Source organism: Macadamia integrifolia, chromosome 5 (assembly GCF_013358625.1).
Source record: "Macadamia integrifolia cultivar HAES 741 chromosome 5, SCU_Mint_v3, whole genome shotgun sequence".
Classification (NCBI taxonomy): Eukaryota; Viridiplantae; Streptophyta; class Magnoliopsida; order Proteales; family Proteaceae; genus Macadamia; species Macadamia integrifolia.
The window spans coordinates 36,184,723-36,197,846 of record NC_056561.1 but is presented as its reverse complement, the minus strand read 5'-3'; the positions used below and the strand labels follow the sequence as shown (position 1 = coordinate 36,197,846).

The following is a 13,124-nucleotide window of genomic DNA, read 5'->3' as shown; positions in this document are numbered from 1 at the left end:
GCGGGGCATGAAAGTTCAATAGCTACCAATACAAAAATCCCCAAGACTGATTTAGAATGCGAGGAAGCCATAAAAAATGTATCCTATGGTTGCATTACAATCTGGTTTTCCACCTCTCTTGTTAAGGGGTGCCTTTCCTCCAAGTCTCCAAAATCCTTTGTGTGCCTAACAATACAACTTCAAATTATATCACTGTCATCTCCAATCATGGAGAGGGAAAAGGGAGCAATAGCGATATTGAATGTTGAAGATCCCACTCTGTCGACGTGCTTCATCTCAAAATCTCCTTCCTGCATTGTAATGAAACAAAATAAATCAATAACATTTTTACACACAAGTGGGCGAGCCTGTGGTGCAATAGTTAAATTACGCTATTGCAACACGTTAGGCCTGGGTTCAAAACTTGGAAACAACCTCTTCTGCGAAGCAGAGGGAAAGGCTGCATACATTTGCCCCTCCCATATCCTACAGTAGCAGGAGCCTCGTGCACTGGGTTGCTCTCCACATTTTCACATACAAATCAGCTGGCTGGTCCATAGTATGTGCTTAGTTTGACAAGTTTTCAGAGAGAAAATTAAAGTATAATAATTTTAATAAACTGAAAATTTCATTCCAAGACTCATTGATGACCATTCAAGAACAAGAAAAATCTGACAATCTTAAGAGACTTCAAAATTATGAAAAGCAACATTCTTGTTTTCTCCAAAAGATCATTAAAGAACCAATCTACTTGATATTGAGTATTTTTACATTGACACATGAAGAAATTCCCATCTTACCATTCTCCCATTAGGAGTGTTTAATGGACATGCAGAGGAGTACTCAAATCCAGTCTGAGGAAGAATAACTGGTTGTTCTCCTATAACTCCAATTCCCCTGCCAGAAAGAAATTTCAAGTTTAAAACGTTTCTTGTAACATGGCAATGAAGGAATATGGTGCAATAAAAGGATCATAATCTGAAAACAAGATCAGGAACGATATTATATAATAATCAAAACGAATGATGGAACTGACCAGACATGCTCAACTTTCCCATTGTCATCTGTGATGATCCAATGCCTCCTAAGAAGTTGAACAGGGCGATCTGAATTATTAGTAATTCTGATCCTATATGCAAAGAAGTACTGTTCTTTTGAAGGTTGGCTCCGACCCTCAATGTACACACTCCTGACCTGGACCCTGATCCCCTGAAACACTCATAAGAGGAAAAATGTTGAGGCTATTAAATCCTTAGAGAAAAGCACAAGAAACAGACAACTGAATCATTTTATGGATTCATGTTATGTAAAAAGGAAGTAAAGAATCATCCACATTCCTGCTTGAAGAATAAATACCGCCATCCACACCTAAAAAAATATTGGATGTGGATTTGCTATTATCTGTAAGAACATCATTTCCAGTGGAGATGATATTTGGTACTTCTGGTCCAGTACTCCAGATATAGGTAAAAACATGAAACATTGAATCACCTTTGGATGTCTGACTCATCTTTGCAAATAATTTGTGAAATATACAAAAAAGAATTGCCACATCTCTTAGACATGTTGCATGTAAGGGTAACAAAATTATCAGAAAAAAATTTGTTTCATTTTTTTTTAATGAATTAACTATATATTCTAACATGTATCTAAATATGAAACACCTGTATATGTGTGTGTGTATATATATATATATATATATAATATACCAGAATAATTAAACATCAATGTGTTATGGCAAACACCAAGAAATACGAAAAAGAAATCAATACAGATCCGCATAACACATAAAGATTTAACGAGGTTCACACGCCGGTGTGGTGTGCTACGTCCTCAGACGAAGAAGAAAATGTTTCACTATGCAGAAGAGAGATTACACCTAAAAAGCGGCAGCAAACTCGCCCTAAAACCCTAGCTCGAAAAACCCCCAAAATACAATGACTTTCTCAACAAGACAATAGTACATTATATACTCCAAATAACTGGTTGACCCATCGGGTCGTGGTCAATCCGGTCGAACCATACTACGCCCCCTGCCCCCCCATACGAGATCAGGGCTTTTGGACCTATTGGCCCAACCCCTCTGCTTCCATCACAAATCTCAGAAAACTTCCCATTCAGGTTGCCACCAGAATATGTCGGAGCGGGTCAATCTTCAAAACGGGTCAAGAATTCGAGACAAACTTAACACAATGCATTATCATGTACCTCTACCTCCATAGGCATGTTAGTGTGAGGTTACCCCCGGCTACTTCATGCATCTATTTAGTAATCCCAATTCTGTGTAGGAACAAAATTTTATTTTAGGGTGGAGGTGAAGAAACACATGCTTACTTTGTAAACAGCCCCCCATGGTTGAGGATAGTGGTTGTAAATTCAACTTGTGGACCTTTAGGTGTAAACTGGGTGCTCAGTCAGCAGTTCACCAACATCTTTTAGTTTTTAAATTCAAATTTATCGTCAAAATGAGTACTTGTTCAAGCAACATGTTTTTTAGAAAATGAGCGAAAAGAAATTATATTACCTGAAACTTTGAATGGAAACATATGAATTCATGTTATCGTCCAACAATTACCCTACTAATGGGGGTGCCAAACAAAAATCCTGCTTCACCAATCCACTAACTATAGTGTAATATATAGGAGGAAGGTTCTAACTAACTAAAAAGATCTAAATTCCTGACAGGGGCTTTTGCACTGCATTCCAGTCCAACGCCTGAAGATTGGTAGTGAGTACTTCAAGTTTTTCCTGAAAAATTCACAATTTTCTGTACAGCAATGTATTAGGGTGTTGACGAATCAAGACATTGTTAATTGAATGAGTGGAAGAGCAAAGGCCAATTACAAATAAAAATCACTTGCCTACAGTACATGTATTACATTTTGACTCATTACTATATTGCTTACCAAAAAAGGAAATTAATTATTGGAATTTATAGACTTAAGAAGATCAAATTGCAAAACACATGGATGCAGCAGTTCTTTTTTCATACAATCAAAACTTTGACTAATGGAAATCAAGCTTACATGTCCCAAAGAAAGTTTTTCCATAAGAACCAGATGGTTATCTTACCAGGGTAGTTGCATCACTTGAACATTCAAGGAGTGAATGAGGGGAGACCAACTTTATTTCATCACGGAATCTAGCAGCATCCTGGAAGATAATACACAAGGCAACAGAAACATAGAGAAGTCAGCATGCGTGACAGCTTCTGATTGTATTTCAGAGAATAACACCAGTCAGATTTCAAAGCAAAACACTTCAAGGAGTCAAGAGCCAGAGACTTAAAGTGATGGATAATATAGTCATGTCCCCGTAAAAATGACCTTAGACATCCAAATCACCAAAAGCTCTCATAGGACCCATTTCCACATCTAGTGCACAACATAATTTCTTCGTTTTCTGACCCCTGATGATAGATCACGTTGATTGGCTTAAAGTGCCAAATGCCGCGTGAAATTGAAAATTCATTTATTAGAAGCATCAGCCCTCACACAATATTGTGTGTTTTACCATCTGCAGTGTAGAAACTCCATTAATATTAGGATTCGTGAACAATGGGTTTAGGGAAATGTCAGTTAGACCGGCAGTTAAAGTTCAAACATGATGAGGTAATACCCATACCTCCTTCACAAGCTGCAGTGGAGTTAGCAATTCTTTTGGTCCTAGGGGAAAGATTGGGGAGGGATATGAAGCAGCTAACTCCCATAATGCAGACAGAATCTGATTTTATTCGACATAATCATCTAACTCAAATGGCTTTTGAACTCCAAGGATCCAAAAACAACCTTGCAGAAAAACTGAAGATACTGATCATTGTTATCAGTGATTACCATGGCTTATGCTGCTTAAATCAGAATATGGAACAACAACGTGATACAAGAAGTGACCGTTGTCATCCCTCATAAGGGTTATTATTGACTATTGATTTCTTTCCAAAACATAAGTGGAAAGGCCTTCTTGTTTGTAAGGCACAAAACAAAACAAGATCAACAAAAGAGGCCTCTATGAAACAAAGGCTAGGGAAACTTTCAACTTCAATCCTGGAGGATGAAATCATTCACCATTTTAGTTTTGTTCTTCACCCCCCACCCCCTTTTGTCCCAAAGGGTATTGAGTATTGACTATTGATTTCTTTCAAGACAAAAGTGGATAAGCTTTTCTAGAGAGATGTCTGTCCATAATAATTTTCTTCTTTCCCATGGAAGTGAATCCCCTGCGTACTAAGTCCAATGGACTAAGTGATTTTTATCATTCATCATTGTACATAGAGGAGATCACCAGGGTACTGTGTAAAATAACTGTCCATACTCTTTCTATCTTTTTTTTTCTCTCCCTCTTCTCATATTCTGGGTTATTTGATGAACAAAGCTGTGGTGACTGACCTCATCAAGAGACTGCAATATGACCTACTAAGTGCGATCAATCCAGAAGTGCCCAAGAATGGAGCTGAATTTGAATACAACAAGGTCAAAGGAAGTTTCTTGTGTTCCTCCAGCGATAATAGTGTCTTTCAGTACTTATTATTCTATTTCCTTGAATTCCAATACTGCACAAGTATCTATGGTTCAATATAGTACAATCATTCGGTTACACAAATATTGGGTGCATAAAGCTGTTGTTGAACCCTGCATCAACTGAACTCAGCCTTATCCCAACTAAATGAGATTGGCTACACAGATCCTTTTTCTCCAATCAGCTCTATTCAAAGCCATACATGTTGAACCCTGCACATCGCTGGCAGATAAGGTCTTCCTACTTCATATGGCAGATAAGGTTTTCTCCAATCAGCTCTATTCAAAGCCATACATGTTGACCCCTTTTTTTTTTTATGTTTCTGGTGCAATATAATTACCAACAAGACTCAAACTTGACCATCCAAAAAATTATTAAACAGTCAAAAGGAGAAACTGAAACGGGAAAAAACAAATTATGAAATGATCACTGGGAATCAGAATCTTGTACCTCAAATCTTTCATCAGCGATTGCCTCCTTCATCAATCTTCGAAGGCGCAAAACGGGCTCTTCTTCCTCAAATGACCTCAATGAATCCCTAATTCTAGCAGCTTCCTTGTAATCCTGCAATGTCCACAAACTTGAGAACGTTTAAATCATAATTTTTTTTTCTCAACATATCGGAATTCTAATTAAGAGAGAAATATAGTAAGATTTTTAACCAGAAAAAAAAAAAAAAAAATTGCAATTAAATCCGAAGCACCTCCAGAAACCCAGAGACAAAGTACATAAAATAAAAGGAAGCGGAATGGGAAAAGGGGAAGAAAATGAAACCAGCAAAGAAAACCCGTCAAAACCCAGCACAAGAGATGAAGGAAATCAAATAAATTCCCATAAACCCACCTCGGATTTGGCTGCAACTTCCATCTGCTGCTTCAAAAGAGCATAAGTTTGGGTACGAGAAACTGAAGAAGCAGAGGTCCGATTCTCTCTTCCACCTCCATTTTTGTCCGAGCTGCAAGCCACGATCTTACCTGGATTCCCTCTAACATCTCGTACTCGTCGATGGGGCCATGACCTTGTTGTTGGGTTCAGCTCTGTGAAGACCTTTAGGCTCAACGATTGCATATTTACTTCTAAACTCTTTACTCTTTCTTCAAAACTTCGAAATCCTCTGCAACTTTTATACTCGACACATTATCTTATACAAATATTTGAATTTACTAAATTAGCCCTATCATTCACCTGACCCCTCAAGTCGAAGCCATCCGGTCGAATCTTACCACTTACCCACTAAAAATGGTCCACCCAGAAAAAGGTCCGACCTTCTGAGACCGAAATGATCGTCATCGATTCCAATCCGATTCAATTCTGAATCGGTAAAGAAAAAACCTCAAAGTAATGGACTTATTCTGCTAGAATCAGGATCGTCGTAGCCAATTTCGATTCGATCCCGATTCAGATTTCAATTCCTCAAACCCTAATTGGGCCATTGGGAATTTGGAATTTGGGATTTGGGAGGAGCCGGAGTGATCTGGATTCTGGAATACTAAGAAACTAATATCTATAAATGTAATTGTATCTTACGAGGGGGACATTTTCTGTAAACTAAGTAAAAATATTATTACATTATCCCAGTTTTGTATAGGAGCCACCAAAAGATTAAAAAAAAAATGCTTATTTTTTGCGGCTCTCCGGTTTCTGGAGAAGGAGTTTCCACGTGTCGTTACTTGTGACAGTGTAACAGATATTTCCTTCGCCGCGAAAGGGAATCTTTCCTGTTGCTGTTTGCTTAGAGCCGTGAGTTCTTCCACGTGGCTTTCTGGGTCACAGGTTGTGCGGCGGAGAGTCGGGGACTAGTCTGAATCTGAAACTCGCAAAAAGATTATAGATGTCGGTGCGGGGCAAAGTTAGTTAGTACCAGTTGGGAGTCAATGTGGGTTTACCGTTAACCCGGCCCAATTCCAATCCCAGATTTAATATTTGAGAAAAACGAATACTACCGGATAGTGTAGTTTAAATCAGACACAGGGAGTGAAATGATGGCTTATACCATAGGTTCGGGTTTTAATTAGAGATGTTAATTCTGAGTTTGCAACATTAGGCTAGGCCATGCACAACATATTTATAGTTAGACCTAGACTGGCCTGATAAATAAATGTGTTGGGCTCTAAACGGGCGTTCACAGTACATGTAGCTAGCTTGTCGGGCACCCGATCGAACCAACCAACTATATACCCGACTTGAACCAACTCATTGTAGCCCGACCGAGCTTGACCCACTTGATTAAAGAATAACAATACTCTCATATAATTTATCTTATTTATTTAAGTTTTGCATCATCTTCTATTATGATGATTTATTTTTTTTATAAAACTGTAATGATTTAAGGCCTAGTTAAGGCCGGTTTAAGGTAATCCGATTAAAGTCCGACACTGGCATACCTGATTATAAACCATACTATGCCCCCCAAAGGTAGGCCTGTTTATTTAAACAAACGTTCACGTTGTAAAGTTTCCAAGTGGTCAAGCATGACTAGATCCAATTGAGATTGGCCTAGCCCGACTGATTGACATTCCTAGTTTTAAGCTTAGGTCCTGTAACCACATCTTGTCAGAGCTCAACCCTATTTAGATCACCACCTTGATCTGAGGTGGGTCCCTAGTTGACCTTGGCAGCCCTAATATTTGTCATTTCAAGTCTAGAGTCTAGAAAATAGGAGCACTTTGTGTCTTTTTTACTTTATATGTGATATAATCATGTGTAATTGTATTATATGAGGATATGTTTCCCCTGGGGAGTGCAGTGATTGCATATGCGAGAGGGTCAATAAGAGTGTACAAAGAAGCATCCATAAAGATGTCATTTTTCATTTCATAGGGACATATCGGTCATTTTCTCCCATGTATCTAAATATAGGAGCCAACTCCCCCATAGAAATCCTTTCTCATATTATATATGGGTAAGGGAACCTTACCCATCTAATGTTCTCATACTAGACAAAACTGGACACAAAAAAAAAACCTATTGCACATGAAACCAATTGGGTCTTTTTTACACCCAATTGTATTTGGGCGTGGAGAACGTTAGACGTACAAGGTTCCTTTCTCATATAACTATATAATTTTTTTATATATTTATCTATAATGGCTTTCTAACAAAAAAAATATATATATATATATATATACTGGATGGGCCTGTCAAAGCCCAACGAATCCTCGGGCTTAGAAATCTCAACAATGGCCCAGCCTACGATTACAAAAGCTCTATCCATGCCCTATTGGGCTCAACGTGGGCTTGGGCTTGCTGAGCCGAACTTGCTCCCCTAAGTTTCAGAACTTCAATTTACCATTTGTAAGCCTACATTTATTTACAAAGGAATATTGGGGCAAAGCCGGATCAAACGGGGCTCAACCGACGACCCAGATACTCTCAAGTGTGCTAGTTTCTTCAATGCGCATCGGACGACTGGCAGCACATAAGCATGCACCTCAAGTGCCTTCCAGCCATTCGATGTGCCCTGGAGGGGCTAGAGCTCTTGAAAGATTATAGTTCCCTCAACTGAAAGCCTCAACCTAGCCTGTCTTGATCCAACTATGAGCCAGAAAACCCAATCCATAATCCAAACCCTAAAATATTTGGACCAGGTCTGGGGTATAAGGGGTGTAAAGCTTGACCGACCAAGCCCGAAGCTAGCCTGACCTATTTAGTAAATGTGTTGGCTAACGTCCAACCTGATTATAAGCAATCATTTTCAATGCAAGGGTGTAATCCGATGGACGATCAACCAATTAATAGTTCGACTCAGCCCTACATGTTTAAAGACCATTTACTAAGCTTGACACAACTAAAACCCATTTAGAGCCCTTTTTTACTCAGCATTACATGTTCTGGAGTCACTCGAATTTGATTAGAGCCTATTTAGAGATAAATGTCTAAAACCTAACCGATAATTTACAGCCACGCCAGTGAAGTCCTAAAGTGGGGAAAACCGATTAAGCCCGACTGAAATTGGCCTGACCCGATATATTGACACCGCCTAGGCTCTGGTTCACCCGGCCAACAACCCTAATAACAGAAACCTCGCGAACTCTTGCGGGCTCCATCAGAGTATTCGTTCCATCTCTGCTCCTGTTGGCGTCCCAGCTTTGCAGCTATGCAGATCTTCGTGAAAACCCTAACGGGGAAGACCATTACCCTTGAGGTCGAATCCTCAGACACCATCGACAACGTGAAGGCGAAGATCCAGGACAAGGAAGGCATCCCACCGGATCAACAACGCCTCATCTTTGCTGGGAAACAGCTTGAAGATGGCAGAACCCTTGCTGATTATAACATCCAGAAGGAGTCGACGCTTCACCTGGTTCTTCGTCTTAGAGGAGGAGCCAAGAAGCGAAAGAAGAAGACTTACACTAAGCCCAAAAAGATCAAACATAAGAAGAAGAAGGTGAAGCTCGCCGTGTTGCAGTTCTACAAGGTTGATGATTCAGGGAAGGTTCAGAAGCTGCGGAAGGAGTGCCCTAATCAAGAGTGTGGAGCAGGGACATTTATGGCGAATCACTTCGATCGTCATTATTGTGGTAAGTGTGGATTGACTTACGTTTACCAGAAGGCTGGAGTGGAATAGAGGTTCAGAAGCTGCGGAAGGAGTGCGCTAATCAATAGTATTTTTTTTTTTTACTCGATAGGATTATTATGAACCTTAACTCTTTTGGTTTATTTTTTAAGTCCATAGATTAAAAGACTAAAAGGTTCGAAATTTTGATTTAGTATGTGTTAAATGTTGGGAAATTTTATGTTTTTAGTTAAAGATTTGCTCGTAATCTTGGTATATTGATTTGAATCTTATCTATCTTGGGGTTCTTTGGTTCTTAATATTTGATGAACGAGTCAAATTTTTTTGTGAAATTTCTTGCGGGCCCTTATAATTCAGGATTACAATATTGAGTTTTCTCATCTCGACCTGTGCTTGAAAGGATCAGATGACAATTCTTACCTTATTTTAAGTATTACAACATTTTCATGTTTGTTTCATTGTTCTTATTGCTCTGTTGTATTATAATTGTCAATGACACAACATATTATTCTTTGGCATCAGTTGTTCAATTGTTTCATTCTGGATTCCATCATTGAGAGTCGTTCTCCTCTTGAGAAACATATGATACACTTTCTTCTTGGAGTGCTTGTTGGCTTTGTAAATGTAGAAATTGTCTTTAAATGCTGGCTTTATGTTTTAACTTGTATTATGTCCAAGAATTGCATTCATGTATTTGGGTGATAGTATTTTTTGTTATCTTGAAACAACAATTACTGTCTAGTGGCACCGTCGCAGCACAACAAGAAAAGTATTGGAGATTCAGTGGTGTAATGTTAATGCGACATGAAGACATCGATAGCAATATGGTGGAAGTTCCCATCAGACAACAGTGGTCCTGCCTGAACCTACTCAAGCATGCAGATTTGGGTGGGTTACATCCATTTTTGTGTAGAGGGCTTAGGGGTCAGTCCTAGTCCCTGTCTACCCTGAAATGCCACCACTTAAGTCCATATGAAGTTGTGGGATGGGAACTATCGGGGCAACACCCTACCAAACTACCAAGGTGGTTGTTTTGTTTTATTTGCATTCTGTTTAAAATATATGTGATGAGTTGATTGGATTTGAGTCACTTGTTGCCAAGGATGGTTACCTGAAGTCACTATTTGTGCTGAATCCTTGCTCCAAAATTTCTTGTAATTCATACCTGACTTTTACAGATCCTTACCTTAGGAAGATGACTAATCATTTTACTTGCAATTATCTATTGCTTACTTTTTGTCTTCATTTGCTTAGGTTCAAAGTGTGTGTATTGCAGTTTGATATTCTGGTTGAGATCTTATTATTGAGGCTATTCTCCTGATATTTATTCAACCATGTTAAATTGGGTACTGACTCCATTTAGTAGGGCCTGATCATTTCAAGAGTTAAAATAGTAGTTCTCATTGAAGGGCTTGACTGGATAGGTCAGTTTGATGATGATTTCATTTAAGTCTTTGATGATTTATGAGTTTGGAGTAGGTTGATTCAAGGTCATATTTGTCTCGGAACGGAATTGTTGCATTGAAGGTTAAAAAAAATCTTGTCCTAGGGAAGGGTTAACCCGCACCCCCCTCATTCTTTCTTATGATACATAATTAACATGGAAGCAGGGTTAGCGGATCTAATTGCATTTGTATTGCTGGCATATGTCGAAGGCGCTTTTTTTTTGGCCTCTCCAGGTCAATTAGAATCATTATGTTGTCTTTTACACGTTGTGGGTTCAATGTGCAAGACCTGAGATAGTAGAAATATGGCATGTAGAAGTGAAGTGAGATTCTATGTGAAAAATTATAGTGTTTTACAGAGCAAGACCAGAGATGGTGGTAGGAAGCACTATAAAGGGAAGTGATAGGGAGTCTGTGTTAGTGAAATGGATTGCTTCTCTATGACTCCAAAACTGAGAGCTTACCAGAAGCTACAATTTGCAACATTCTTAGTGGTACTTTGTATGTAATCGTCTTCTTTCTCATTTTCTCATACCATTTTTAGTGGTTCAGTGAATGCTAAGAATTTTGCCATTGCCTCAGTCTGCTCATCCTTTTCCCCTTTCAATTTCCTCCATTTCTGACTTTTGGAATTGCCTACGCTCTTTAGGCCATGTTCCTATAAGGGAAAAAGGGGTGGAGTTGAAACTTCTGTTGGTGCTTAGTAACTTATGTTGCAGTGGGTTTTATTTGCCTACCATGGTTGATAGTTCCTCCTTGAAGTTTGAACTTCCTAAGTTTAGGATGCTTTATGGAACTCCTAATCATGGAAGTTGGAGCAGTAATGGCTTGGATAATCCTTGCTGAATATAGTCCAACTATCGGTTTGGTTTTAAAAACATTGCTTACAGGGATTGGCAGGCATATTCTCTTTCTTAAGAAGTTAGATCCTTTTATGGAAAGGATAACATTTAATCTACATCAAGACCCGCTATCTTATTGTTGATGGAATTACAGGGTTTTTTTGGGGGGGGATGGATGATAGACTTACAGTTTAGTTGGGGCTAGCCTGCGGACAAATGAACAACTAAAAGCTTGTGGAATCTTTTCTTTCATCAAGACCTGCTATCTTATTGTTGATGGACTTGCAGTTTTTTGTTTTTTGGGGTGAATGATGGACTTACAGTTTAGTTGGGGCTAGCCTGCAGACAAATGAATAACTAATGCTTGTGGAATCTTTTCATTTAGGTTATAATGGCTAGCAGCTATTTTAGCTTGCAATATATTATTATGGCCACAGGTAAACGCCCTGCTCATTTGGAGTCCACTAGCCAACATAGTCCTACCCAAAGTTAAAATGGGAATGGAAAATTCGTTTAAAGGTTCTAAACTAGGGAGAGTGCATAGTGGTGCTTGGAGTACAATAAATGCGCGTGATTATAAAAGGGAGTGCATGTCATATTTGATTGAATTAGGTTTTGAAAATGTGTCACGTGGCTATTCCAAACAAGGTTCTCTCCATTCAGTGGTTGGAATTGCCTCCCATAATGTGTAACTTTAGGTTTTAATTAATTGGACCTGTATTTGTAGACAATAGCCTAAACATGGAATCTGTTGATCGGCACTCAATTTTGTCACATGGTATTTTGGATGAGACTGAAAATTTATGGATAAGTAGACGTGAGGTTCTTTGTTTGCATGTTAAGTTTATTAGATCAATTCGAGTTGGTAAGGGCAAAACAGAGACTAAAAAAGAAATCTAAGAATATCAAGAGAGTGCATGATACTATTGAAGAGGTTGAATGCACAAAACACGATAGGGAAAATGATTGATTTGAGACTCAAATTAGACATGCGTCTAATTAAAATCATTTCCTAGAAAATCCTATTAAAATTATCATCACTCTTCCATGTGACAAAACAATGTGCATCCATTCATTAATTCCTTTTTTGTTTCTAATATTTAAATTTAAACCTTTTATTTTACTTTTATTTTGAAAGGAAGAGAGTTCTTTGAGCAAGCGGCATAGAGGAGTGCATCAATGAGGTCTAATGGAACGGTTTTTCGAATAGAAAGGCAGTGAAGTTATTTCATCTGGGGAGAGAGAGAGAACCTCTTTGGAGAACATTTTCTCAAAACTAATATATTCTTTGTTGAAAACAAAAGATTGTCATGATACCAATGTGCCATTTCTTTTATCACATAGATTTTTTGTTATTTTCTCTCTCATGTTCTGAAATATAGACCTCAAAAGGAATGATATTTTCCAGGACACATTGGTGCGGCGTGCAGAATCCTCCCCACACTGGCTGATGGGAACCTATCCCTTCTTTATTATACGAAGCTTTTATTAGTCTTTTCTTTTTTTCGGGTAGAAACATCTGAGCTGAGTCTACTTTCATATTAAACCCTCTAGTTGGAAAAGGTATGGGTTTACAAAATGAGAGTGGATGAATTAAACAGATTGAAACCAATCAGACCAAAATGAAATCGACTCATTGAAACCCTTATTGGTTCATTACTGGTTTTGGTTTCTTATATCATAAAAGACCAAATCGAATGACTGATTTAAATCCATCATTGGAGTAAAACGAAATATATATATATATATATATATATATTACAAATTTATTTTTCTTACACTTTTTTTTTAATATGAAAAACTGTGACCAGATCGATAAGGGACAAT

The 13,124-nt window shown here is 38.3% G+C and overlaps 2 protein-coding genes across 3 annotated transcripts; one reads left to right on the top strand and one right to left on the bottom strand.

Annotated features, from left to right (window-relative positions):
* Window positions 1-23: 23 nt before the first annotated feature.
* On the bottom strand, window positions 24-5,604 carry LOC122078682. Of its 2 annotated transcripts, none has more exons than XM_042644774.1 (6): window positions 5,338-5,603; window positions 4,945-5,058; window positions 3,052-3,132; window positions 1,016-1,188; window positions 780-876; window positions 24-290 (listed from the first exon to the last, which is right to left on the bottom strand). In XM_042644774.1, the coding sequence occupies exons 1-6, from the start codon at window positions 5,560-5,562 to the stop codon at window positions 180-182; spliced, it is 801 nt and encodes a 266-aa protein (XP_042500708.1). In that variant the 5' UTR covers window positions 5,563-5,603; the 3' UTR covers window positions 24-179. The 2 variants fall into 2 exon arrangements, with proteins under 2 accessions (XP_042500708.1, XP_042500709.1); XM_042644775.1 differs by lacking the exon at window positions 24-290 and adding an exon at window positions 323-528 and having other exon boundaries at window positions 5,338-5,604.
* Window positions 5,605-8,495: 2,891 nt separating this feature from the next.
* On the top strand, window positions 8,496-9,309 carry LOC122078538 (ubiquitin-40S ribosomal protein S27a-like). Its single transcript, XM_042644555.1, has one exon. It carries the CDS (start codon window positions 8,591-8,593, stop codon window positions 9,059-9,061), a length of 471 nt encoding a protein of 156 aa, XP_042500489.1. The 5' UTR covers window positions 8,496-8,590; the 3' UTR covers window positions 9,062-9,309.
* Window positions 9,310-13,124: the final 3,815 nt, after the last annotated feature.

Bases quoted from the DNA above. Each gene is read 5' to 3' on its own strand.
- LOC122078682 (XM_042644774.1), bottom strand. From the start codon at position 5,562: ATGCAATCGTTGAGCCTAAAGGTCTTCACAGAGCTGAACCCAACAACA. The intron at 5,059-5,337 runs GTGGGTTTATGG...TGGACATTGCAG, and splicing joins AAGTTGCAGCCAAATCCGAG to GATTACAAGGAAGCTGCTAG. The intron at 1,189-3,051 runs GTAAGATAACCA...TGAGTGTTTCAG, and splicing joins CAAGTGATGCAACTACCCTG to GGGATCAGGGTCCAGGTCAG.
- LOC122078538 (XM_042644555.1), top strand. From the start codon at position 8,591: ATGCAGATCTTCGTGAAAACCCTAACGGGGAAGACCATTACCCTTGAG.